This window comes from Schistocerca nitens, chromosome 3 (assembly GCF_023898315.1).
Source record: "Schistocerca nitens isolate TAMUIC-IGC-003100 chromosome 3, iqSchNite1.1, whole genome shotgun sequence".
Taxonomy (NCBI): domain Eukaryota; kingdom Metazoa; phylum Arthropoda; class Insecta; order Orthoptera; family Acrididae; genus Schistocerca; species Schistocerca nitens.
This window is the reverse complement of record NC_064616.1, coordinates 286,995,314-287,023,094: the sequence shown is the minus strand read 5'-3', so window position 1 is coordinate 287,023,094 and position 27,781 is coordinate 286,995,314. Positions and strand designations below refer to the sequence as shown.

At 41.1% G+C, this 27,781-nt stretch overlaps 1 protein-coding gene across 1 annotated transcript in view; it reads right to left on the bottom strand.

Moving 5' to 3' along the window:
• Window positions 1–27,781, bottom strand: part of LOC126249182 (diacylglycerol kinase 1) — a 747,622-nt gene that overhangs the window by 247,112 nt on the left and 472,729 nt on the right. Inside the window, exons 11-12 of the mRNA XM_049950837.1 lie at window positions 24,463–24,580; window positions 16,286–16,491 (exon numbers count right to left, since the gene is read on the bottom strand). Coding sequence (XP_049806794.1) covers window positions 16,286–16,491; window positions 24,463–24,580 — 324 coding nt within the window. The remainder of the gene's footprint in view (window positions 1–16,285; window positions 16,492–24,462; window positions 24,581–27,781) is intronic.

The window sequence follows — 27,781 nt, the reverse complement described above, 5'->3', positions numbered from 1 at the left end:
AATAGTGCGTGGGAAGAATGACTGTCGGTAGGCCTCTGTATTGGCTCTAATTTCTCGAATTTTCTCCTCGTGGTCAATACGCGAAATGTATGTGGGGGAAAGTAATATGTTGTCATACTCCTCCTGAAAAGTGCTGTTCCGAAATTTTAATAGTAAATATCTCCGTGATGCACAACGCCTCTCTTGTAACGTCTGCCAGTGAAGTTAGTTTAGCATCTCCGTAACGCTCTCTCGTTAGCTAAACGAACCCGTGACGAAACGCACCGCTCTTCGTTGGATCTTCTCAATGACCACTATCAGTCCTACCTGATAGGCATCCCAGATAGATGAACAATACTCAAGAATCTGGCGAACAAGTGCCTTACAAATTACTTCTTTCGTGGATGAGTTACATTTCCTTAAGATTCTTCCGATGAATCTGAGTCTGGTGTCTGCTTTTCCACTATCTGTTTTACGTGGTCATTCCACTTAAGGTCGTTCTGGATAGTTACGCCTAGACATTTTACGGCAGACGCTGTCTCCAGCTGTTTGTCATCAAAAGTATAAGTGTACAGTAGTGGATTTCTTTTCGTATGTATGCGCAATATGTAACATTTATTGACGTTCAGGGTCAACTGCCAGAGCCTGCACCATTCATCAATTCTATGCAGGTCGTTCTGCAAATTCTTACTATCTTCTGGCGTTGCTACTTTGGTATAGACAACTGCATCATTTGCGAATAGACTTAAAGAGCACCCGACAACTTCTACTGGATCATTTATATATACTGTAAACAGCAACAATCCTATCACACTTCCCTGTGGTACTTCGGATATTACCTTTACACCTGTCTATTTACTTCCGTTAAGAGCGACGTGTTGAGTTCTGTCAGCAAGAAACTCTTGAATCCAATCGCAAGTCTGCTTCGATACTCCGTAAGCTCGTATTTTTTTCATTAAACGGCAATACGGGACTTTGTCACATGCCTTACTGAAATCAAGGAACACGGAATCAACCTGAGCGTCGTTGTACACTGCGCTGCGGATCTCGTGGAGGAACAGAGCGAGCTGAGTTTCGCAGGATCTCTGTTTGCGGAATCCATGTTGATTTTTATAGAGGTGGAGTTCATTTTCCGAAAACGTCATAGTTCTTGAGCATAAAACATGATCCATAATTCCACAACATATTGACGTCAATATCTGTCTCACGGCCTTTCTTAAAAACGGGAATGACCTGCGCTTTTTTCCAGTCGTTAGGTATCTTTCGTTGCGCAAGCGATCTACGATAAATTACTGCCGGAAGGGGAGCACGTTCTTTCACATAATCTTTACAGAATCTTGTAGGTATCTCATCTGGTCCTTACGCCTTTCTACAACTAAGTGACTGTAGCTGCTTTTCAATTCCGCGATCGGTTATCTCAACATTTGCCATTTCGACGTCCGTACGACGACTGAAAAGAGGGACAGTGTTACGATCTTCCGCGGTGAAACAACTTCGGAAGACCGAATTCATTATTTTGGCCTTCTCTCTGTTATCTTCCGTTTCGGTGCCGGTGTGGTCGCTTAGAGAATGAATACACGATTTTTGACCCACTTACTGATTTTAAGTACGACCAAAATCTCTTAGGGTGTTTACTCAGGTCGGTTGAGAACGTCTTAATTTCAAACTCATTGAACGCTTTTCTCTTTGCTCTCCTTACTCTCATTTTCGCTTCGTTCAGCTTTTGCTTGTCAGCTAGGTTTTTACTTCTCTGGAATCTGAGATGAAGAGCTGTTTGTTTAGCTATGTTCCTGGAAAATTTGTTCAGTCGTTTAATTTTCATAAGCTACATTACGTAAAAATGTTTTCCGCCAGCGCACTCTCTTGATACACGCTATGTAATACATAATAGCTGAATCGAGTTACAGGGTACCAGATTGTAGAACTCAAAAAGATTTAAATAAAAGCTCGCGAGGACATACGATTATACTTTCCGGTGGACCAACAGTGACGATTTTGATCTTTGAATCGTGTCCTCGTATCTATATCAGACATCGTAGCTTCCAAACAAAAAGTCCGATTTTAATACAGTGTTTTTTATTTGAAACTTTTCTAATCGAGATGGTTTTTAGCTATGCTGCATGAAAGTCTGTTAAGCCGTTTAAATTTCAGAAGCCAAATTAAGCAGGAAACTTAAATTAAAAATTTTAAAACTCTCCAACACTAAAAACCTTTAAAAAACAAAAAATATATGTTGCCCCTTTAAGTTTAATATAAGTAGTAATATTTTGATCCACGTTTCGTCAAGTCTAAGGACTGATAAATAAATTTAAAGAAAGAAGTTAACAGCAGCAATCCCTTCTAGAATAGTATACTTTCATTACTGCTGAGTATAAGCATCTTATGTTCGGCGTCATCTCTACCAGGCCTGCGCATCGCGCACCCACACCTCAGAATAGCTCGTGAAGTCATAATTACTTGTTATATAAAATATGAAAACTAACCCGTCTTTAAATAGCTTACCGTTGTTAAAGAACAGAGTTACCTAATCATTTTTATTATATTTTTACATAATTACGTTCGAAATAAGTTTAATGCATTACTGTCTCTTACAAGGCCTACGTCCCGCAGTGGTTTGATGACAGCGTACTAACCGACGCTTCATTAAACCGCGAGCGAGAGTGGCGCGGTACGCGGGGCCCGACCAAGCGCGACGAGCCAAACCAGCACCCCCTGGCCAAACAGGCAGTCGCGTGAGGGCCGGCTCGTTGACGGTTGTGACTATATTGCGAATTTTTAGGTGTCAGTTAAGACCTATACTCGATGATTTGATATTGATGTTTTGATATTTACCTACGTTGCCTAGGTAGCTGACTTGTATTTAAACTTCATACTTAATAGTTTTTAGATGTATTCCGTTTTTATTTCATTTACTTAGCGGTCCTGCGATGCGACCACGCTTGAATAAAAAAATAGCTACTTATTTTGAACTTAAGTAGGCAATAATTTTTTTTTTACTTGTTGGAGTTTTTGTGTCTCCTGGGTTTTTAAAATTATTAATTAGAGTTTTATAGCTTCGTCATTTCTATTACGGACCACTTTAATCACAATAACACGTACGTGATCTGCAAAGAGAAAAACTTTTGTGGTATCTGTCATGTTTAGTGCCAGATCATTGATATACATCAATAACAGTTGCACTCCCCATTTCACATGCTCCCAGTCAGATTCAATTATCTTCTTTGTTTCTTGACACTCGAAGACAACCTTCTACTTAAGGAAGGAAGATTGGATTTAATGTTCCGTCGACATCGAGGTCACTAGAGGCGGAACATAAACTCGGATTGTGTCAAGGACGGGGAAGGAAATCGACAGAGCCCTGTCAAAGGAACCATCCTAGCAGTCGCCTAAAGTGATTTAGGGAAATTATGGAAAACCTAAATCTGGATGACCGGACGCGGGTTTGAACCGTCGTCCTCCCGAATGCGAATCCAGTGTACTAACCACTGCGCCACTCCCATCGGTACTTTCTACTTCTCACTTTGCAGATATGAAGTGAACCATTGTTGAGCTTTTTCATAATCCGATAATATTCCAACTAATGCAGACATATAATGTGTGATCTACACGATCAAATGGTTTAGGTAAGACAAGGAAAATACGCACTGTCCTCAACCTGAGTTTAGCCCTGCTCCACACAAAAATAAATAAATAGCATTTTCTGTGGATACTCCCATCCTGAAGAAATACGGATAGTCCGAGAGAAAATTACGTGTCTGCAAGATGTGACACTACTCTCTCACATATTACTTTCTCAGAAACTTTTGAAAACACTGGTAGTAAAGAAACTGGTCGATAACTGTCTACGTTATCTCTTTCACACTTCTCACGGCGTTGTTTCACTGACTAGTATTTGAGTCTATACGGAAACTGGCCACACCTGAAAGACGCAATGCACGTGTGACTGAGTCTAGAAAGACTGAAGGTGCTCAAAAATGGTTCAAATGGCTCTGAGCACTCAACATCTTAGGTCATAAGTCCCCTAGAACTTAGAACTACTTAAACCTAACTAACCTAAGGACATCACACACACCCATGCCCGAGGCAGGATTCGAACCTGCGACCGTAGCAGTCCCGCGGTTCCGGACTGCAGCGCCAGAACCGCTAGACCACCGCGGCCGGCTGACTGAAGGTGCACTGATCTTCATTATTCTAATTCAAATTTCATCATAACCGTGGATAACTTTATTGTTTAATTGTGTAATTATTGATTCAATTTCACCTTAGCTTGTTTCTTGTAGCTTCAAGTGACGAAATTCCCTCGGAACACTAGTTTTCAATAGTTATACCTAGTTCCCTATTTCAATAAGATTTTGATTTAACTTGCAGAGTATTGAAAATCAGTGATTATTAAATATTTTGCACAACTCTGGTGGATCACAAACAATTTTTTTCTCACACAACAGAGGTATAATATGTTGAGTATCTACATTCTGTCCTAATACATCGTTCACGATTGAACATACAGCTTTAATTTTCCGGTTCTTGTAATGATTCCAGCATAGCTGTATGTAAATTGGAACAGGACAGTAGGCGGAAACAAAGATGCTGTTTTAAAACTACCTTGAAGCTCCTATATTTCGTTTTAGAATGAGGGAGGAGGAACTTCCGCCTTTTGCGGATTTATGAAGAACTAACAGCCCTAGCAGCATCGAATATCCCACACAATCAACCGTCGGTTATTGTCTGATGTTAAGACTGTGGTCGAGGAGGCTTCGAAATTAATCTCAACTAGAACGAAAAAGAAAATTCTACGTATAAATATTAAGTACCAATCGTAACACTATTTGTTTATGGTTCATCAAAATTTTCATAATTTTTTGCTTTAAAATTTTCCCATATTGGTACTATATTTTCTGTATATGTAAAGTGTGCTATACTGAAGTTGAAGTTCTTTGCATTATATGTGAGTAACGTATGTAAAATACTATGTAAACTGTTTATTACGTTAAATAATTTTCTGATGACGTTTTGTATTTAAAAATATTTGTGTATAAACTGTCCATGTTGATGTAAATTTCGCAATTGTAAGAAATGGTCACGCTTAGGAACAATGTAAGAGATAGGTGTTATGTAAAAGCCAGTGTGCTTTTGTTTGAGACGAAAGTGGGTCTGGGGAGTGGAAAATATGGCAAGGGTAAATGGCGCGCTGCCTAGAGCAAGCGCGGTAACTAAGTCACACAGTCTGTAGGCAGCAGGGATGAGGTGGAGCAGGAAAAGCTTTGCCTGCAAATTTGCATAAAAATGCCTCGGGTGAAGACTGCAAGCGGCGTACGGAATAGCTGCGAGTTGTTGGGCTACTCAATGTAAAACTGAACAACGCCAAGAAGAGAAATTGAGTCCATACTGCAAGATACTTACAGGCCGTACTGTGGGTAGTGTAGCCGCTAAGATTGTTCGCCACACCCAAGCCTACAGCCACCAGAGACGAAATTTTTTGTATTTTACATTTGTACATTAATTTAAACTGTGTCTTCTTGAGTTTTAAAGATATTGTTTCACCCTGTTGTTTCATCCCAATCATAGACCTATATAAGATTCCTTCCTGGTGTATTATTAATCCGGATATCGTATTTTACATACGTATGAAGTGTCAAGTTAATATAAAGAGGCATCATTTTAACTGTTTTTGCGTAAATAATGAGAAAGTTTTCTTAACTATTGCAAAGTGTTATAGTAAACGTTTGCTGACATAAAATTCAGACAGAGTGAAACCAAGTTATTAGAATCTGTTAAATAACTTTACATGGTTAGTTTTGAAAGTAAATTCCAGTAAGAAAGAGGTTTTCTTGAAGTGAAATTTTCGGCATAAAATGTGTGTGCTTTAGTACATAAGTATTTTAGTCTAAGTTTTTTTGTTATGAAAAGTGTTTTTTTGAAGTTCCACGCTGGCCAATTTTTTTAGCTTCCTTGAAGTTATCTACTGGACTTTTTCCATTTTAAAAACGTAATGTATAAGAGTGTAGTAATCAATCATTGTTTACGTGGAGTAATATTCATTTAATGAAACAACTTAAACAGTAGCAAGAAAGTAGGCAAAATTCATACTTCTGCTTTTCCAATACTTCACTGTTTCATTGCCTCGATAGGCTGGCGATCGTTAGTACATATTTTAAACCAATAAATGAACTTGGAACCGAATTTTCCTAGCTTCAATACAATACAATTCATAATGCATTTCTTTCTAAGATGGGTAAGATCTTAGGAAAAGAATTGAATAGTCTGATTTACTTATCCATTAGACACAACACACGGTCAAATCCGGAAAAAGGGTAACTCTGTTGGTTAGCTTTTCCTATTAACAGGAGTATGCTCCCATAGTGTACTTTATTTGGAAACTAAACAAATTTAGTTAGAGGGTTATACGTGGCAACATAGAGACAGGGTTTTCTGTTATTTAGGTACATCTACATCTACATGATTACTCTGCAATTCACATTTAAGTGCTTGGCAGAGGGTTCATCGAACCACAATCATACTATCTCTCTACCATTCCACTCCCGAACAGCGCGAGGGAAAAACGAACACCTAAACCTTTCTGTTCGAGCTCTGATTTCTCTTATTTTATTTTGATGATCATTCCTACCTATGTAGGTTGGGCTCAACAAAATATTTTCGCATTCGGAAGAGAAAGTTGGTGACTGAAATTTCGTAAATAGATCTCGCCGCGACGAAAATCGTCTTTGCCTTAACGACTTCCATCCCAACTCGCGTATCATATCTGCCACACTCTCTCCCCTATTACGTGATAATACAAAACGAGCTGCCCTCTTTTGCACCCTTTCGATGTCCTCCGTCAATCCCACCTGGTAAGGATCCCACACCGTGCAGCAATATTCTAACAGAGGACGAACGAGTGTAGTGTAAGCTGTCTCTTTACTGGACTTGTTGCATCAGCTAAGTGTCCCGCCAATGAAGCGCAACCTTTGGCTCGCCTTCCCCACAATATTATCTATACGGTCTTTCCAACTGAGGTTGTTCGTAATTTGAACACCCAGGTACTTAGTTGAATTGACAGCCTTGAGCATTGTACTATTTATCGAGTAATCGAATTCCAACGGATTTCTTTTGGAACTCATGTGGCTCACCTCACACTTTTCGTTATTTAGCGTCAACTGCCACCTGCCACACCGTACTGCAATCTTTTCTAAGTCGCTTTGCAGCTGATACTGGTCTTCGGATGACCTTACTAGACGGTAAATTACAGCATCATCTGCGAACAACCTAAGAGAACTGCTCAGATTGTCACCCAGGTCATTTATATAGATCAGCATACTAAATTACAATAGTAGTGGTAGGGTTGTACAATTCACGAATTGTAGTTTTAGTGCACGCCCTCGGTAGTCCCACCAGGAAACTTAGTGCTGCAGGGGCTCGTTCGGTTGCCGACTTTGGCCTGAAAGTAAGGGGACTAATATTAGCGTCGCGAGACAAACACAAGATCTGATTGTGAGGCAGTGGAGGGAAGGTCCCCTTCTTTATTTGGAGACCAATTACAGGGAGCTCTTTACCCACCTCCACGAGGGTCGCGGCCATCGATCCTGATTAAGAGTGCAGCGGCCGTACCTCCCATCCCTACCCTTTTCAATATTCAGCGAGTGATTTAGGACACCATAAAGGCTTCGCTTTAAATTCATTCTCTTACCTCTTCTTGCTATTCACTTACGTCTACAGATTCTAGCAGAGACCACCGCTTCGACTGCAAAGATCTTCGTAAGTGTGAAGTAACAAAGTGCTGGATCAGTGCTGCATCATTACTGCCTTCTTTATTTTTACTTCAGTTTTCGCCCTTTAAGAAACCGACTTAGAAAACAAAAGCATTCACGCTGCTCTTCACTGTCTTTATCTCTTCGAATAGCTCTTCATTCGCTCACGTCGTTTTATTAATCTTTCAGTAACCCAGAAATTTTTCTTTTCCTTCTGCTCGAAACACTTTTAAATTTTGTAAAAATTTTTAAACTTAGTACTATTGCGTATCGTGTCGTCATTCATACCCATTTATGCCAAGTCGTTTTTTATTCCTTGAACACAAGACTCGCATCTTAACCCTTGCAATACTGAATGAAAATTATATTTTACTATAAAAATACAGCGACCAGCCACTTTTTTTAAAAAAAATTTTAAAGCGTTTTATTTATGCCAATATGCATTTCGGGTTTGCACCCATCTTTACTTCAATTTCGCGAGTTTAAAGTTACACACTATCAGTTCGTTTTACTTACATTCTCCTCTCCTTGTTTTTTCTTGGCTTTTCCTCTTTCTTGTAACAGCACAAACACTTTTTGTCACGTATTTTACACAGGCGCACTGCGTAATCCGCCATGTTGTCGACTGAAAGTTTTTGTTCACATACAAGCGGTTTATCTATGGACAGAGTTATATTTTACGGAAGTTTTGAGGTTCTAGCTAAGCTACTGTTTACTAAACATATTGAACTTGATACTAAGTACTGTTCTTTCTAACTTAATTTTGTACTCTCTGAAGACATGTAAAGCTCTTAGTACCCGGCTAGGTAGTGTGCTGTTACAAAAAAGAAGAAAAGCCAAGAACGAACAAGGAGAGGAGAATGTAAGTAAAATGAACAACTGATAGTGCGTAACTTTAAATTCGCGAAATTGAAGTAAAGGTGGGTGCAAACGCGAAATGCATATTGGCATAAATAAAACGCATTAAAAAAGTGGCTGGTCGCTGTATTTTTATAGTAAAATATCATTATCCACTGCCACGGAGCTCAACAGTCCAAATAAAATGGACAAATTGTGAATGAAAATTCATTTAGGGAGTCCTCTACTGCACCTCATTAAGGCCTGGGCAAAGAACATAACACACTTTCTCCGTATGCTGTCGGGAATACCTTCACCTCATCCTGTGTTTTAGAGTCCCTCACTTCTTCTGTACCTAAATTCGCATTCTTTTCTGACTGACACAAGATTTTTCTTAACAGCTGTCTAATCCTTCTTTTACATCTTGCCTCTCTCGTTACGTTATAGAGCATTTTGGTTTTCTATGGTTTTCTACCACAAGTACTTATTGGTATCAATAGTGTGGTTGCAGTTGAGAAGATGGAGGAGATGGACAGAGAGAGGGAGGAGAAGGAAATGGACTAACACAATTGGAATAAATACATATCCGGGGAACGCCAGATACTCAAATGATTCAAATGGCTCTGAGCACTATGGGACTCAACTGCTGTGGTCATAAGTCCCCTAGAACTTAGAACTACTGAAACCTAACTAACCTAAGGACATCACACACATCCATGCCCGAGGCTGGATTCGAACCTGCGACCGTAGCGGTCGCACGGTTCCGGACTGCGCGCCTAGAACCACGAGACCACCGCGGCCGGCCCAGATACTCAGATATCCAGTCACTTTAATGTGACCACCTGTCAAAAGCCTGAATAACAACCTTTTACAGTGCGGACCGCTGCGAAGCGTGGAGGAAAATAGTCATGAAGTTCTGGTTAGTACTGACAGGGATGTGGAGCCATGCTGACTCCAGTGCCGTCAGATCTCTCGGTTGAGAATCCATGATACGAACAGCCCGACTGGGGTGGTCCCACAGATTCTCGATTGGGTTTAAACCCGGGAATTTTGCTGGCCAGTGGTGTACGGGAAACTCATACTGGTGCTCTTAGAATCACGCACGTACACTGCAAGCTGTGTGACACGTTACGTTGTCCCGATGGTAGATGCTATTGTACCGATTACAAACGAACTTCATGTAGGCGTAGGAATGGTCCCCAAGGATAGATACATAATTGTGTTGAGCCATTGTGCCTTTCAGAATGATGAGGACACCCAATAGATGCCACGAAATCATTCCACAGATCATAAGGTTACGAGGATTGTTGCAGGGTGTTTGCATTGAGATGTTTCACATCGTACACCTCAACGGCCACCTGTCCGATAGAGCAAAGACCTTTTGTCGCCATTCAGTGGATACCTAGTTGCGCTATAGTCTTCATTGGCGATGAAAAGCAGGTTCGAATCCTGCCTCGGGCATGGATGTGTGTGATATTCTTAGGTTAGTTAGGTTTAAGTAGTTCTAAGTTCTAGGGGACTGATGACCTCAGCTGTTAAGTCCCACAGTGATCAGAGCCTTTTGAACCATTTTTGATGAAAAGCAGCCGGCATGGGTACATGCACCAGATGCCTGGTGTGGAGCCCATACGCAGAAATGTTCGCTGAACGGTCGTTGAGGAGATATTATTGGTAGCCCCTTGTTTCATCTCGATGGTCAGTTGCTCAACAGCTGCACGTCTATCCGCACATCTCCACAGCCGTTGATTACATGTGTCGTCTATGGCTCATAGTGCACCACAGTTTTCTCGGTGCCGGGTTTGGATGGAACCTTTATGCCATACACGGTATACCCTGTACACGGAGGCATGCGAACAGTTTGAAAACTTAGCAGTTTTGGATATGCTTCCACCCTTGTACCCCCGTGAGCCGATGACCATGCCCTTTCGGACGTCAGATAAATTGCTTCGTTTACGAATTACGACAAGGATTGCACTGTTTGGTCGCGTTCCACCGACACGCTTCACATATCCTCCATCGCTAGTACTGCCACCTATGGTATGTGAGTGATTATTGCACGTTGACGTCCAATGCAGGCGGTAGTCACATTAATGTGACGGGATCGTGTCTGTATTATTCTGCAAAACTCAAGCACGAGGTGGACAAAGTAATACGACGTATTAATTACTCGGTGGAAATGAATGAAAGTGTTGGAGAATGTTGCCAGGAATCTCCAAGTTGTTCATAGAAAACTGGACTTCACGTGGTGTGATATCAGCAGACTATAGTGCTAAATGGGAGATACCCCTCAGAGCGAGGCAGTTGAAGGAACGGAAACAGACAGTGTGTGTCAATCAGTGAGCAGTTACAGAGCAGTGTGGTGGTGTTCTTCATTACCACACAAAGTGTGACAAGTGTAGCCCAGGAGTTTAGTATTTCTCACTGCATTGTTTTATGTGCATGGTGGTGCCCAAAGGAGAGGAGGTGGTCGACCACGATCAACTACAACAGCAGAAGATCGGTTCATTATTCAAGGCGCATGAAGGGACCCACGTCAACAGCAGGTTCAATTGCAGCCACATTTAACAGGACTGCAAGGCACGCAATCTCACGGTCCACAGTGGCACAAAACAGCTTCAAGTCGTGTCGGAATGGATAAATACAGGTCCTGTATGGTTTTGAAGGCAATCTTATACCATTCTTCCTGCAAAATAGTGGCAAGTTCAGGCAATAATGAGAGAGATGGTTAGCGATCACGTTCCTTTCTCTCCAACGTAGAATGGCAAATGGTTCAAATGGCTCTGAGCACTACGGGACTTAACTTCTTAGGTCATCAGTCCCCTAGAACTTAGAACTACTTAACCCTAAGTAACCTAAGGACATCACACACATCCATGCCCGAGGCAGGATTCGAACCTGCGACCGTAGCGGTCGCGCGGTTCCAGACTGAAGCGCCTAGAACCGCTCGGCCACACTGGCCGGCACAAAGGAGACACAAATGTTAACAAGACAGTTCGCAGAAATAGACAAATTATTCCAGAAATATTCAAAAACAAATTTTAAAGAAAGGAGAAATTTTATGGAAAAGTTGTAAGAATTTATTGATGCTGGGACGGAAAGAAAAGCGTGACATCCATATGAGATCAACGTAACAAGAAACTGTACAGACAGTTGAGCGCATAGACAAACCGTTTAGAAAACAATGGAGCGCAAATGCATCTAAGTGCCTGGCATAGTGTTCCTCGTACCACCTCTTAAGCTAATTCTCTACCGATCCACTCTTCTACAGCTTGCCAGAAAGAAGAACACTTCAAACTTTCCGGGTGAGCTGTCATTACTCTTATTTTATTTTGATGATCATTTCACCGTGCGTAGGATGGTATCAACAAAATATTTTCACACTCTGAGTTGAAAGTTGGTAAAACGAAATTTGATGAGAAGGTCCTGCCGCAGCGAAAAACGACTTTGTTCTAATGACCGCCACCCATATCCGTGCCACTCTCTCTCTTATTTCGCGGTAAAACGAAACGAGCTGCCATCCTTTGAACTTCTTCAGTGTCCTCCGTGCATCCTATCTGTTGCGGATCGCACATCGCATAGCAATATTCCAGAAGAGGGCGGACATGCGTAGTGTATGCAGTCTCTTTAGTAGACCTGTTGTATTTTCTAAACGCTCTGCTAGTAAAACGCAGTCTTCAGCTTGCTTTCCCCACATCGTTATCTAGGTGATCGTTCGAACTCAACTTATTCGTAATTATAATCCGTAAGTATTTAGCTGAGTTTACAGCCTTTCGATTTGTGTGTAACTGAAATTTAGCGGAATCTTTTTAGTGCTCGTGTGGATGAATTCACACATTCTTTGATTTAGAGTTGATTTCAAGTTTTTGCGCCATGTAAATATCTTCTCTAAATCGTTTTGCAATTCACTTTCATCATCTGATGACTTTACATGACGGTAAATGAGAGCATTATCTGCAAAAAATCTAAGAGGGCTATTCATACTGACTCCTAAATCGTTTATATACCGGGTGATCAAAAAATCAGGATAAATTTGAAAACTTAATAAACCACGGAATAATGTAGATAGAGAGGTAAAAATTGAAAGACATGCTTGGAATGACATGGGGTTTTATTAGAACAAAAAAAAAAAAAAAAGAAAAATTGCTAGACGCGTGAAAGATCTCTAGCGCGCGTCGTTTGGTGATGATCGTGTGCTCAGCCGCCACTTTCGTCATGCTTGGCCTCCCAGGTCCCCAGACCTCAGTCCCTGCGATTACTGGCTTTGGGGTTACCTGAAGTCGCAAGTGTATCGTGATAGACCGACTTCTCTAGGGATGCTGAAAGACAACATCCGACGCCAATACCTCACCATAACTCCGGACATGCTTTACAGTGCTGTTCACAACATTATTCCTCGACTACAGCTGTTGTTGAGGAATGATGGTGGACATATTGAGCATTTCCTGTGAAGAACATCATCTTTACTTTGTCGGCCGGCCGAAGTGGCCGTGCGGTTAAAGGCGCTGCAGTCTGGAACCGCAAGACCGCTACGGTCGCAGGTTCGAATCCTGCCTCGGGCATGGATGTTTGTGATGTCCTTAGGTTAGTTAGGTTTAACTAGTTCTAAGTTCTAGGGGACTAATGACCTCAGAAGTTGAGTCCCATAGTGCTCAGAGCCATTTGAACCTTTACTTTGTCTTACTTTGTTATGCTAATTATTGCTATTCTGATCAGATGAAGCGCCATCTGTCGGACATTTTGTAAACTTTTGTATTTTTTTGGTTCTAATAAAACCCCACGTCATTCCAAGCATGTGTGTCAATTTGTACCTCTCTATCTACATTATTCCGTGATTTATTTAGTTTTCAAATTTATACTGACATTTTGATCACCCGGTAGATAAGAAACAACAGACGGCCTTTAACACTTCCTGCGGAACGCCATTTATTACTTCTGTTTTCCTCGATGACTTTCCATCAGTTACTACGAACTGTGATCTTTCTTTGTTTTTTTATATAACGCATTGTAGGACAATAGTGGGTAGATAGGAAACGAAATAAGAGGAGTCAAAAGTAAAACTCCGTGTTCTGGAGCTAACGGGCCACGAGGGACCGACGGACCATCAGGTAGTGGTGTAGGTAAATGCGGTATAGAGAGGCATGGGGCTAGCACACTGCTCTCCTGGTCATTTCCGGTTTTTTTGACCTTGGAGCCACTACTTCTCACCCAAGTAGCTCCTCAGGTGGTATCAGAAAAGTGAGTTCACCCCTTTCGATTTCACCCACCAATGAAAAATCTCTGGCAGTACCGGGAATTGGATCCGGGTCCTCCGCGTAGCAACCAGACACGTTGCCCACTGAGATGCGGATGCGAAGAAATGAAATAACACGAAGATTGAAAACTGACTGAAGTCTTTTCGCTAAACTACACTGGCCTCAAAATAAAACTTCTGATTCTGAAACGATCTGATTCTGATTCTGAAACGGACGGCTTGTGCTCAGTGAGTTTTTACATGTGTCAACTAGAGTAACTTCAAAGCCGATTACTTTCGGGATTTGGATCGTACAGCTTCAGGAAATTTACGTCCGGGTATTGAATTTCATGTTCTGGAAGCATGAAGCAACAGCCTTGTCACAGTGGTAACACCGGTTCCCGTCAGATCACCGAAGTTAAGCGCTGTCGAGCTTGGCCAACACCTGAATTGGTGACCGTTCAGGTCTACCGAGCGCAGTTGGCAAGCGGGGTGCACTTAGCCCTTGTGAGCGGATTTGATGAGCTGCTTGTTTGAGAAGTTGGGTTGGTTGGGTTGATTTCGGGGAAGAGACCAAACTGCGAGATTATCGGTGTCATCGGATTAGGGAAGGATGGGGAAGGAAATCGGCCGTGCCCTTTCAAAGGAACCATCCCGGCATTTGCCTGAAGCGATTTAGGGAAATCACGGAAAACCTAAATCAGGATGGCCAGACGCGGGGTTGAACCGTCGTCCTCCCGAATGCGAGTCCAGTGTGCTACCCACTGCGCCACCTCGCTCGGCGTTTGAGAAGTAGCGGCTCCGGTCACGAATACTGAAAATGGCCGGGAGAGCTGTGTGCTGACCACATGCCCCTACAAATCTGCATCCAGTGACGTCTATAGCGGCAGAGGTTGACATGGCGATCGGGCGCCACAGTTAGGTCTTCCGAGGCTTGTCGGACGCAGAGAGATAATTCATAAGCGCGAAGAAAATCTAACAGGGCGAGTCCGTAGGGTTCCTGGTAAAGCGTGTTGTGGTGGGAGTACCAACAGAGATCACTAGATGTCAGGCCGATCGAAATGTTGCGCGGACACCGATACTTCTCGAGCTGTGACAAACTGCCGGAGCAGGGCTTCACAACATACGTGCTCGCGGAGCAAGCTGTGAGCAGCAAGGTGCGAGCACGGAGCAGCGCGAGCACGCTACCCCCACTACCGGACCAGAGCGGAGAGTGGGGAGTCACGTGGGGCAGACAACAGCTGCCGCCAGTCAATGTAAATCCGCGGCCACCTGCAGGGATATCACTCACCAATTATTACTGCGACAAATGAAACAAATAGAGGAGGATGTACATGTGCCACATAATTTTATTAGCTTAGTGTATGCCTCTACCATCTGTAGACACTGAAACTAAAGAATTCCACGACAATCCCATATTTTCAACACTTTCTTCAACACTACTTAAAATAACACCTCCGGTTGTAGTGTTCTTGATGGCTACTACATCGAGGAGCTCCTCCCTCACCTGAAGATCTCTATTAACACCTCTAATAAATAAGGCAAGCTGCGCTGTTCCAGTGATATCGACACTTTCGTCCAGAGCTAGAGAATACGCCATAAAATCTTTACAGATGTTTACAAGCTGGCTCTGGACGTCGTCTGCCATGTCCTGTATGCGACGCATAATGGTCATGTTAGATAATGGCACAATCCGATACTGTTCAACTTGAGATGGACACAAATGTTCCGCTGCAACTACCAAACATTCTTTTATTAAATAGCCATCAGTTAAGGGGTGCAGGCATTTTGCTAAAAGCAAAGCAATTTTGTAACCCACTCTGAGAGCTGCCTCAGTTGATTTTTCTTCGTCGTCCAGATCTTCTTCAGATAGCTTCCTTTTAAATTTAATAACTTCCTGTGCACGATCTGGTCAATCACATCTTCCACGTCCGTAGTCTTCCGTGTGGTACGACATATAATGTCGCTGCAAATTAAATTTCGTAAAAGAATTCAGCGTTTTGCGACATACTAAACATTTTGCAACACCATCTTTTTCTGTAAACAGATACAATTCCTCCTAATGGGGGTTGAACTGCGAAAGCATGGTTGGAGTTACACAACGGCGACATCACATGATTCTTAACTAGCGAAGTGACTGTTAAGAGCTAATCGTAGTACTTTAAACGTTACACAGTCGGCGCGAATTCAATAGGCACGCAGCGGCCCTATTCAAACGTGCGCGCGCATTTCCCCTCCCTCCCCTCTCTCCCTACTCCACGACCTTGCACCTGCTCGCGAGCACATGCCTGAGCAGACGCGAGTACTCGCGCTCAAAACCGGCCAGTTGTTAAGCCCTGTGCTGGAGCAATTCGAAACTTGCTCAGCCACAGCACAACTGTAAAGGAGAGTTAGCGCCACCTTTCGGAAATATGCCGAATTTCTGCAGCAATCCTTGTAACGAATGCACGTGAAAGCTCATATTTATCGTGGAAACACGGGTGGAAGTACTTACCGTTTGATGACACCAGCGGCAGTGCAGGCCATTGATGCCGTTGTAGCTCTTGATGGTCTTCCGACACTTGTCGCACTTGCCGTGGCAATTGCCTTCTACCCAGTGGTGCATCATGGTCTGTGACATCTTCTTGGACTTCGCGTAGGTTGCGATGCAAGACGCAGGTGCTCGCTGAACGCAGCGCTCGTGCACCGTGTACTTGCACACTGCGGCACCAAACAAAATGATTATTTCGCATTACTGTCAACTAAACAAATAATGTTAACGAACATAGATCTATAATAAAGTCATATTGTATTGGTATACACTATGTGATCAAAAGTATCCAGACACCCCCAAAAATATTAGGTGCAGTTTGCTGCCATCTACTGCCGGGTACTCCATATCAGTGACCTCAGTAGTAATTAGACATCGTGAGAGAGCAGAATGGGGCGCTCCGAGAAACTTACGGGCTTCGAACGTTGTCAGGAGATTGCGTGTCACTTGTGTCACATGTCGTCTGTTCGCAAGATTTCCACACTCCCAAACATCCCTAGGTTCACTGTTTCCGATGTGATTGTGAAGTGGACACGTGAAGGGACACGCACAGCACAAAAGCGTACATGCCATCCTCGTCTGTTGACCGACAGAGACCGCCGACAGTTGAAGACGGTCGTAAGGTGTAATAGGCAGACATTTATCCAGATCATCACAAAGGAATGCCAAACTGCATCAGGATCCACTGCAAGTACTATGACAATTTGATTTCATGGTCTAGCGACTACTCAATAAGCAACCCATCACGCCGGTAAATGCCAAACGCCGCATCGCTTGATGTAAGGAGCGTAAACATTGGACTACTGAACAGTGGAAAAACGTTGTGTGGAGTGACGAATCACGGTACACAATGTGACGATCCGATGGCAGGGTGTGGGTATGGCGAATGCCTGGTGAAAAAATGAAATGATCGTATGGCATTGTTGCCTGGGAGGTCCCATTCAGGTTCGGCAGCCAAGTGCAAGTCTTATTTCAGTCGGCGCCACATTTTGCGACTTGCAGCCGATGATGGCAGCAAAACATCCATTCTTTGAGCGGAGAAAATCTTCAACCTGGCTGGGAATCGAACTCGGGCCCAGTGGGAAGCAAGCACGTTACCACCCAACAATTTTTTTTCTCTCGATATAGTTCGTTGCGTCTGGTCTGGGCGGAGGTCACAAGACATCCGGTCAAGTTGATCGTTGATTCCTTGACTCAGTTTTTTTTGTTACAGATAGCACGGATCCCTCTGATCGTTGTTCTATACTGTTCGTTGAATTTCTTCGGGGCGGACGTCCGATGGCACCCGTTCTGATTCTTCGTTGATCCATTCACTCAGTTTTTTATTACAGAGGGTAGCTAACCCTCTGACCGAGCACGCCGAGCTACCGTGCCGGCTTTGTTCGATTTCGTTCGTTGCATCTGCGCGGGGTGGTACTCTTAAGACACCCGTTTAAGTTCGTCGTTGATCGGTTAATTCAGTTTTTTTATTACAGAGGGCAGCTAACCTTCTGACCGAACACGCTGAGCTACCGTGCCGGCCTTCGGAGGCAGTATTTTTCATGGAGGGGGGCTTTCACACCTTATTGTTTTGCTTGGCACTATCACAGCACAGGCCTACATTGATGTTTTAAGCACCTTCTTGCTTCCCACTGTTGAAGAGCAATTGGCGGATGGCGACAGCATCTTTCAACACGATTGAACACCTGTTCATACGTACGGCCTGTGGCGGAGTGGTTACACGACAATAACAGCACTGTAATGGACTGGCCTGCACACAGTCCTGACCTACATCCTATAGAGCACCTTTGGCATGTTTTGGAACGCCGACTTCGGGCCAGGCCTCACCGACCGACAGCGATACCTCTCCTCAGAGCAGCACTCCATGAAGAGTTGACTGCCATTCTCCAGGAAACCTTCCAGCAGCTGACTGAACGTATGCCTGCGAGAGTGGAAGCTGTCATCAAGGCTAAAGATGGGCCAACACCATATTGAATTCCAGCATTACCGATTGAGGGCGCCCCGAAGTTGTAAGTCATTTTCACCCAGGTGTTCGGATACTTTTGATCACATACTGTATAAGCAACAGTTTCCACACTACATGTAGTTATCGCTCATGAGGAAAGAAACTGTTGTTATTAACACATTCAGGAGTAAAACATGTAAGTATAAATATAACAAGAGACATTTGTTTCAATTAAAACCCTTTCGAAACTGTATTGTTACCTCGGTGAAGACGGCATGGAACACATGTTAGCAGTATGTGAAAAACACACTGAGGTGACAAAAGTCATGAGATACCCCCCTAATATCGTGTCGGGCCTCCTTTTCACCGGCGTAGTGCGGAAACTTGGCATGGACACAAAAAATCGTTGGAATTCCCCTGCAGAAATATTCAGCCTTGTTGCCTCTATAGCCGTACGTAATTGCGCAAATGTTGCCGATGCAGTATTTTGTGTACGAACTGACGTCTCGATCATGTCCCATAATTGTTCGATGGTATTCATGAAGGGCGATCTGGGTGGCCAGGTAATTCGCGCGAATTGTCCAGAATGTCCTTCAGACCAATCGCAAATAACTGTGGCCCGATGACTTGCCACATTGGCATCCATAAAAATTCCATCGTTGTTTCGGGACACGAAGTCCATGAATGACTGAAAATGGTCTCCAAGTAGCCGAGCATAGCCATCTTCAGTAAATGGACAGCCAGCCCGTTTCACGCAAACACAGCCCGCAACATTATGGAGCCAACACCACAGTGCCTTGTTGACAGGGTGGGTCCACTGCTTCGAGGGGTCTGCACCAAAGTCGAACTCAACCATCAGTTCTCAACAGCTGAAATTGGGACCAGGCCACAGTTTTCCAGTCGTCTAGAGTCCAACCAATATGGTCATGAGTCCAGGAAAGGTGCTGCAGGCGATGTCGTGCTGTTAGCAAAGGCTCTCGGTCGGTCGTGTGCCGTCATAGCCCATTAACAGCAGACTTCGCTGTACTGTCTTAAAGGGTACATTTTTCGTACCTTCCACATTGATTTCTACGTCTGTTTCACGCAGTGTTGCTTGTATGTTACCAGTGCCAACTTCTACGCAAACGTCACAGCTTTCGGTCGTTAAGTGGTCGTTGTCCACTGCGTTGTCCGTGGTGAGAACTAATGCCTAAAATTTGGTATTCTCGGGACTCTCTTGATACTGTGTACTTCGGACTATTGAGTTCCGTAACGATTTCCGAAACTGAACGTGCCAAGCGTCTAGCTCCAACTACCATTCCGCGTTTAATGTTTGTTTATTCCACGTGTGTGCCCATAATCACGTCGGACACCTTTTCACATAATTCACCTGAGTGAAAATGACAGTTCCGCCAATGCATTGCTTTTATACCTTGCGTACACGATACTACTGCCATCTGCATATGCGCATATCACTCTTCCACGGCTTTTGTCACCTCAGTGTACAAAACTGCACGTGCAATGCTTCAAAAATTAATAATTTCTATCTGTTGGAGTACGTCTCAGTTCAGTGAACAGGTGCATTGCCATTTGAGTTGCCTCTGTAAAAAGGAAATTTAAAAGTATGAAGGACTCGCCCAACTTTGAATTAAGAACTATAAAAAACTGACGTGCATTTTACAAGTCAGTTGTCCGCAAGCTGTGTTAAGTAGCGGAGCTGAGATTAAATTATGTCAAAGTTGTGCACCGTTCATAATCCAAACCATCATGTCGCCTCTTGTGTTTACATTTTCTTTGTAGACTTCGCCTTTCAGTCGCCACTATAGGCAAAAATCTAAAGAGGTATGTTCCGGGGATCTTACTGACCAATGTGGACTATTACATTCGGGTACGTGACTCCACATAATTAGAATGTGCGGTACCCTCGTCATGCTAGCTTTTAGCCAAAGGTAGCTCTTCTAATAATGCTGGAAGCTCGTTTACGAGAAATTCTGCATAACATGTCCCTGTAAATCAATGCACCTCCCACACGATTTGGTGAAAACTCGAGTAAACATTCTTGATTCTGGTACCCTGTGGTAAGAAAATCGTCTATCACATTCTCTACTAGCTGCAGCGGCGTTTACAGTACAGAACACGTTCAGAAATATATACAACTTACTTAAGCATTATAGCGTAACTGATCAATACATCACAATCGCCATCACTGTTAAAATTTTCAATTATGAAAACTCAAGCTAAACTACACAACTTGAACTTCAAAACAAGAATGACAGTCGATAAATAAACCCATAGCAGCTGGAGTACCAATACACGAAATATAATATTATCTCTTTAACCACTAAAAATTGAGCACTTTTTAGCAAGCTTCCAACCATCGGATTAATGCTGTTCTGATACTGCACGAATAAATGAAAACACGGATAATCTAAATATACATGTTTTTACCGGAAACAGTATTTACGAAACATGCCGCAAATTATTTTTGAAAGCCCACTGTAATATTTTCGCGTTATTCGTCGCAAGCAAGGCGTTGGGAATATCGACCTTTAGCTCCTAGGAAAACGTACAGGCAAATAAATAAACTAGAAATCGAATGCGAGTGCCTTATTAGGGTAGAGTCCACGCATGTACTTGCAGCTGAAATGGGAAACAAGGTAAACACGTTTCAGGGATACCGATGATGAGAATGGAATCGATGTCGTCTTCGTGAACCGCGGGCATCGTATTATATGCTAAACGAAATTATTGGTCCTAATTATAACAAAAAGCACCCTTTTTCTTTTTCTTTTTTTCCAAACTCGCCTTACTATGCACGGATTATCCGTAAAGCCGGTAATATGCACCCAACTCATCAAGAGCTTGCTGCATAATTACATTTTAAACTGATAAATTGCGTATCTTATTGTAAAGGTGCTGAAAGACTTATGAACTTCCCAGACTAACCTTACATGTTGTTGTCGTGTTCTTGAGTCTAAATACTGGTTTGATGCAGCACTCAACGCAAGTTTATCCTGTGCAAGCCTCTTCATCTCTACATATCTACCACAACCTGCATCGATTTCAAAAATGGTTCAAATGGCTGTGAGCACTATGGGACTCAACTGCTGTGGTCATCAGTCCCCTAGAACTTAGAACTACTTAAACCTAACTAACCTAAGGACATCACACATCCATGCCCGAGGCAGGATTCGAACCTGCGACCGTAGCAGTCGCACGGTTCCGGACTGCGCGCCTAGAACCGTGAGACCACCGTGGCCGGCCATAGATTTGAACCTGTTTACTGTCTTCAGCCCATGGCCACCCTCTGCACTCTCGCCCCTTCACTTTTTTTATTACCAAATTTACGATTCCTTAATGTCTCAGATGTTTTCTATCAACCAATGCCTTTTTTGTTCAAGTTTTGCTGTAAATTGCTTTTTAGCCAATTCGATTCAGTACCTTCTCACTAGGTACTCGATCTACCCAGCTAATTTTCGGCATTCTTCTGTAGGAACACATTTCTATGGCTTCTATTCTCTTCTTGACGCAACTGTTTATCGTCCAGATTTCATTTCTGTTCAAAGCTACACTCTAGACACACGCCTTTAGAAAATAATTCATAACTTCAAAATTTATATTGGACGTTAACAAATTCATCATTTTCAGGAACATTTTTCTTGCTATAGCGAGAAAGCGTTTTATATACTCTCTATTTAGGCCACCATCAGTTAGTTTGCTGCCCAAATAGCCAACTTGTAGTGTCTCATTTCCTGATCTAATTCTTTCTGCATTGCTTGATTTAATCTGAATACATTCCTCTATCCTTGTTTTACTTTTGTTCTTGTTCGTCTTATACAACGTCTTTTGAAGACAGTCTCTACACTGTTCAACTGCTCTTCCAAGTTCTTCGCTGTCTCTGACAGAACTACAATGTCACTGGCAAACCGCAAAGTTTTTATTTCTTCTCCCTGAAATTTAATTACTTTACCAAATGTTTTAGGCTAATTATTTCAAGTAATTGCTTATTTCTTTGTAATTTGCTTTTATGTAATACATTGTGTTTTATATTTCACATTTAAGTGAGAGATTTCCTGTTGTGTCATTATGAGACATAATTGTCGCTGGGGAAATGGGATTTGCCTCGGGAAAAAATGAAAAAACTTGTTTCGGAGACAATTGATATGCTGTCAAATTTAAAACCTAAACATAATTCCCTTGGTAACAACACCTTCGCAAATCCTTTAGATCTTGATATCTTAATCAACAAATACATCAAGTCCCATTCGTTCACATCTCCGAACGAGGAGACGTAGTGGTTAGACATTGTCTCTTGAAGGTGAATGGACTGCCGCTGCTCCACAAAAATTCAGTGACCAGTGATATGGGAAAGAACCACCGTAGTTAGAAAACTGCTATGTAAACAAAGAGAGCTCCAGAGCTCCATCACAAAACGTAAGTGAGAAACGAAAGTTGAACGAAGCGAAAAATTTACATCTATAAGAATCTTTGCTTCTCTGGATGTTCTGGAAAACTACTGCAGATACACGTCTGGGACATGTTTTATTACATTCGCCAGATCAATAACAACAAAATAAATGGGAATCTTGATTTACTTTAACTTCGTAAAGTTTTGCGATGGCTTCATATTAGCGAAGTTGCTTAAGTTCAGGCAAAATATTTTACTAGCCGTACCTCCGTAACTAAACATTTGCGGCCCTATGTTTCTATGAACTTTTTTCTTTAGTTTCACTTGTAGAATAATATATAAAAATATTTTCATATCTTCGTGAATCACCCTGTATATGTTGATCTGACTACAATGAAGTTTATTTCACAGGTTAGTGTCACGATTATACGCAAATGGTTAGAATTACAGAACTCTTCATGCAATGCACTCTGACCATAAGATTTCAGTAAGATGTGAAGCCACCATGTGCTGCAATCAACGGTTCTAGAAGTCATGACATGGAATCAAAGAGGTGCCGAATATGTTTCTGGGGAACAACTGCCACGTGGCTTGCAGGCGAGTCTGCAAAGCATCGACAGTGATTGCAGGAGGCTCAGTTTTTGTTCTACTGATTTTTGTTCATTTCAAACTAGTTTTCGGCTTATAAGCTGTAATACCGTAATATCGTGTATTTTAATTATTGTCCATGGTCTAAAGTTTAATTTACAATGGTGAAAACATTTGTTGTACAATGTAAATGAAGAGTGCTCAGTTTAACAATTTCTTAGCCAGTGTCAAAGCCTCACAAACTTAAGCGTTATAACCATTTAACCTGTAATATTGTGTAATTATATTATTTACTGTGCCTAATATTGTCAATTGAGTGGAGTGTAATTCCATCGTTAAGAAACAAGTTTGATGCACGACTCACTATGCAATTGATCTGTATCGTTGCTTATAATGTTTTGTTATGTAAGAAGTAGTCTTTCTTCCAGACGTTGGTTCGTTGTTTCCTGAAGATGCTCCAATAAGCCGAAAATTAATTTGAAATAAACAAAAATCAGTAGGAAAAAAATGTACTTGTTATTCAACCTTAAATATGGAATTGTTCTAGCAAGCAGTTACGGAAGTATCCATAAATAAGATTAAGATATTTTTTATTTACGGACATGCTAGACATATTTCGCATTTGTTTTTATTGACGTCGCCGTGCTGACGCACTTTTTTTTATCACATCCACTTTTCTTACCGGTTGATGTTCAAGTATTTTAATTATAGCTACGGATGTGTTTAATATCTATGCATATATGGCAGCACTGTTATAATGTCACCTTTTATAGTTTACATTGCACATTTGTTTAGTTTCATTTTCCATCAAACAAGAGATGTGAAGCTGCTCATCACAGACCGACAATAATAGCAAAGTGAAGTATGTTAGCTATGAAGAGCTGTACTTAAGCATAGGTTACTAAACCCTCGTAAAATTTACTACCGAAGTAGGCCATAAAGCAGGATATTTTGTAGTTAATTTGTAATGAAACTTACAACTGGAGTTCTAGTTATAGTAATTAGCTAACGCATAACATATAAATTATAGCTTTCTTTGAATAAAACATGAAGTAGTAAGCTTTACGACGGTTTAATAGCAATATAACGTTTGCTCTCCTTTAGCGTTCTATGGTTAAGGAGAATCAAAATCGAAATTTCTTGTGTAGTTACTTCGCTTCATTGCGATGCTGTTACTACTCATAAAATTGCGGTGAATCTAATGAACTTGGGCATACTTACATACGCAGCAGAGTCCTTTCTTCCCGAGGCCGACGAGCATGTTAAGGCACAAGTTGCAGTACGCAGGTCTGTTGAAATGCTTCAGTCTCCAGACGTGCTCGCCATCCTCCTTCACGCTCTGCAAGAGAAATATGCGTACAGAAAAAAGCTGAACAAGATTTATGCCGATGTCTAGAACAAGCAAATGACAAAAAAATATACGAAATCACTAAATTTAGAAATTACAGTATCAAAGATTTTAAAACAGTTAAATACAAACGTGTGAGAGAGTGCTATAAACAAATGAGCAGGGTGCGCTCTTAACATCGGCTACAGTTGTGTTTACGTGATGGTATAAATATTACAGTTGATCGAGATATATTATGGGCAATAACCGGTATCAGTGTCGACCAACAACATCTCATAATAGGAATCAATAATGAAACAAAATTAGTAATAAGTATGGAAGAAAGAAGAACAAATAAGATACAAATCAATCGAAGGGTAAGATAAGGGCGTTGTCTTTCACATACTTTTTTTAATTACTTCGATAATGTGTTTCAAAATTGAAAATAAGGTAATTAACTAGATTAATTTAAATAAAAATAATAATCAAAATGAATTTTTATGTGCAGGCGATAAAGTAATAATACAAAATAATGAAGATAAGCTCCAGCTAGCAGAACCTTGAGTAAAACAAACATGTGCAGAATATAAACTGAAAATATCATGACATAAGACTGAGGTTGTGGTATTCCAGAGTAAATATCCAATACTACCGATTACAGTAATTAACAACGAAGTAATCAAACAGGCGTAACATTTTAAATAGCTGGGCCGCGATGGTAGATACGATCGTAATAATGGTGTAGATGACAAGTTGAACAATTTTCGAACAATATGTGGAACAATAAACACAACACTAAAGTATAAAACCCGCAAGCTACAATGTTAAATTTTATAAAACTATGACGATACCATTACTGATGCATGGAAGCAAGAGCTGGATAAGTAGAAAGAAAGATGACTGCAAAATACAAGCACTAGAGACTAGATTCTTGAGGAGAGTGAAGGGATGCACAAGAAGAGATTTAATGAAAAATGAAAACATACGAACTGAGTTGAATGTAGTTGCCATTAATGAGCAGAATGCTGATACAGAGATAGGTGGAAATAATTCGTGAATATAATGATAGATGGAAGGTTACATAAAAAAAGTGAACTAAATTCCGAAATGTTGGATGGACGTAGGTTGACTAAGGAAACGATTGACAGGTACATAAAGATGCCTAACTACTGTATTTAAGGCGACGACGAAGATGACGATTACAAATGCTCAATGAAAAATCGACAAAAAGAAAAGTTCGTGAAGAACGTAATGTCCAAGATCCTGCAAATGAAATTACGACAGAAGTAGTTAGCAAAAATACGATAAAGCAAATGGTTCAGACCTAATACATGTCGAAGTGTGGGAAACCCTAATTATTATAGGAGGAGAATAGTATTAAAGATAAATGCAAGCAAACCTACACAGAATGTCAAATTTTGTTACAAAACAGGTATCTGCACGAGTGAAATTTTAAAATGTCTGCTGTGATCATTTTCTCTTGCGTACATTTTTTGAATTTGATAGCTTCTAGCCAAAACGACAAACCTAAAAGTGCTCACAAAAACACGAACCAGAAGAATAGATGACATATAATTGAGTATGAGTTACCAAACTTCAAACGGCGTTGGGTGAAAACATTTCATCAATTGCCGATTGGATAAGACGCGCCATACTTTTTTGTACTCCATAAACATTTTAAATTCCAAGCAATTGTTTGCGTTGAATGCATCTCTGGGTCTTGTTAAAACGTCTCTCTGTGCTACATGTCGAGAACTGAGTAAATCTTTATTTCATTTTTATCAATGAAAACTACAATTGTTGATCTCTACAATATTTATTTTACTTTTGACTGAGTTTTACAGTCTTCAAAATATCACCAAACCATTACTGTGAAAGGTAATAATAAAAGATAAAGATAAAAATAAAAAATACATATTTATCATATAACGCTAGAAAATGCAATTACCTAACGAAAAGTTCAAGAGAAAATGCAAAACAAAACCGTATCAAACATCGGGTCAATACTTCGTGCGAGCTTATATAAAACATGCTGCTGTTGTTCATAAACAACTTTCGCACTTATTAATTATAACAAGAAACTCTTGCCTTTGATCATGATGATGAACGTTCTATTGAGAACAAAATAACTGTAATAATTATATAGGTATTTTATGTTTGTGTATGTAAACGGCACTAGCATCCAAAGTAATTACACAGAAGCGCAGACGCTAAGCGATAAACTAATTTTGTCACTTGTAAATGCTGTTTATATTTTGTAAAATACACAGTGGATTGAATGGTGTGCGGTTCTAATTACGAGCAAAACAAGCAGACAAAGAACAAAGAGAAGTCGTTAGCTCCTAGTTTCTCTCTTAGACATTCTTTTGTGTTTCTTTCCCCACAATTACTACCTGTAATCCTACCATTTATTACATCATTTACGTACTGTACCGAAACTATTGGACTGTAGTTTTGTTAGAGCACAACTCTGCTTTTATCACAGTGATAACGCGTGCCGCAGCTTTGCTATGATATCAGATCGATTATTTTGTTTTTAACCACTATCTTCGACATTACTGGGTATTTTTCTTGAATAGCCACAACTTTGGACCTGGGTAATGAGATTTTAAGACTTAATTCTATGCATATTTGGTTCAGCTGAGGCATTACTAGCTGCAATTCACCTTCACTTTCCTGTAATACTACTTTATTTTTTGCAAGTAATAGTGCTCTTAGCTTGGTGTATTTATCCATTGAAATAATCAGTTGACTAAAGCGTTTAACTTAAAAATTCAGTATTATTGGGATGTCCATTTCATTTTTATTATAAAAGGGGACATTTTAAAAAATAGAAAAAATCTGGAACAAATAAGGAAAAAATGGGTCACAGACTGTAGTGACAAAACTTAATGGGTGTAGTTTACCTTCACCATCATACAGTCGGACGATCCGAATAACTTTTTACATTTATTCAGCTGCGTAATTTTCACTTTTATGTACTTTATCAAGCAGTGCATTATCTTTGACATTGTGTCATAAAAGTCAGCACATGATACACTCTTAAAGAGTATTTTTACAATGGGCAAAGCCTTCCCTGTTTCAACTTTCATTCTGGTTTTTTTTCATTTGACCACAAAAAGTTCAGTAAGGAAAACAAACGTTGCACAGACAAATTTGACATAGTAATTGCCAGGCAAAACTCCACCAAATGAATCATGTTTTTCGTGTTAA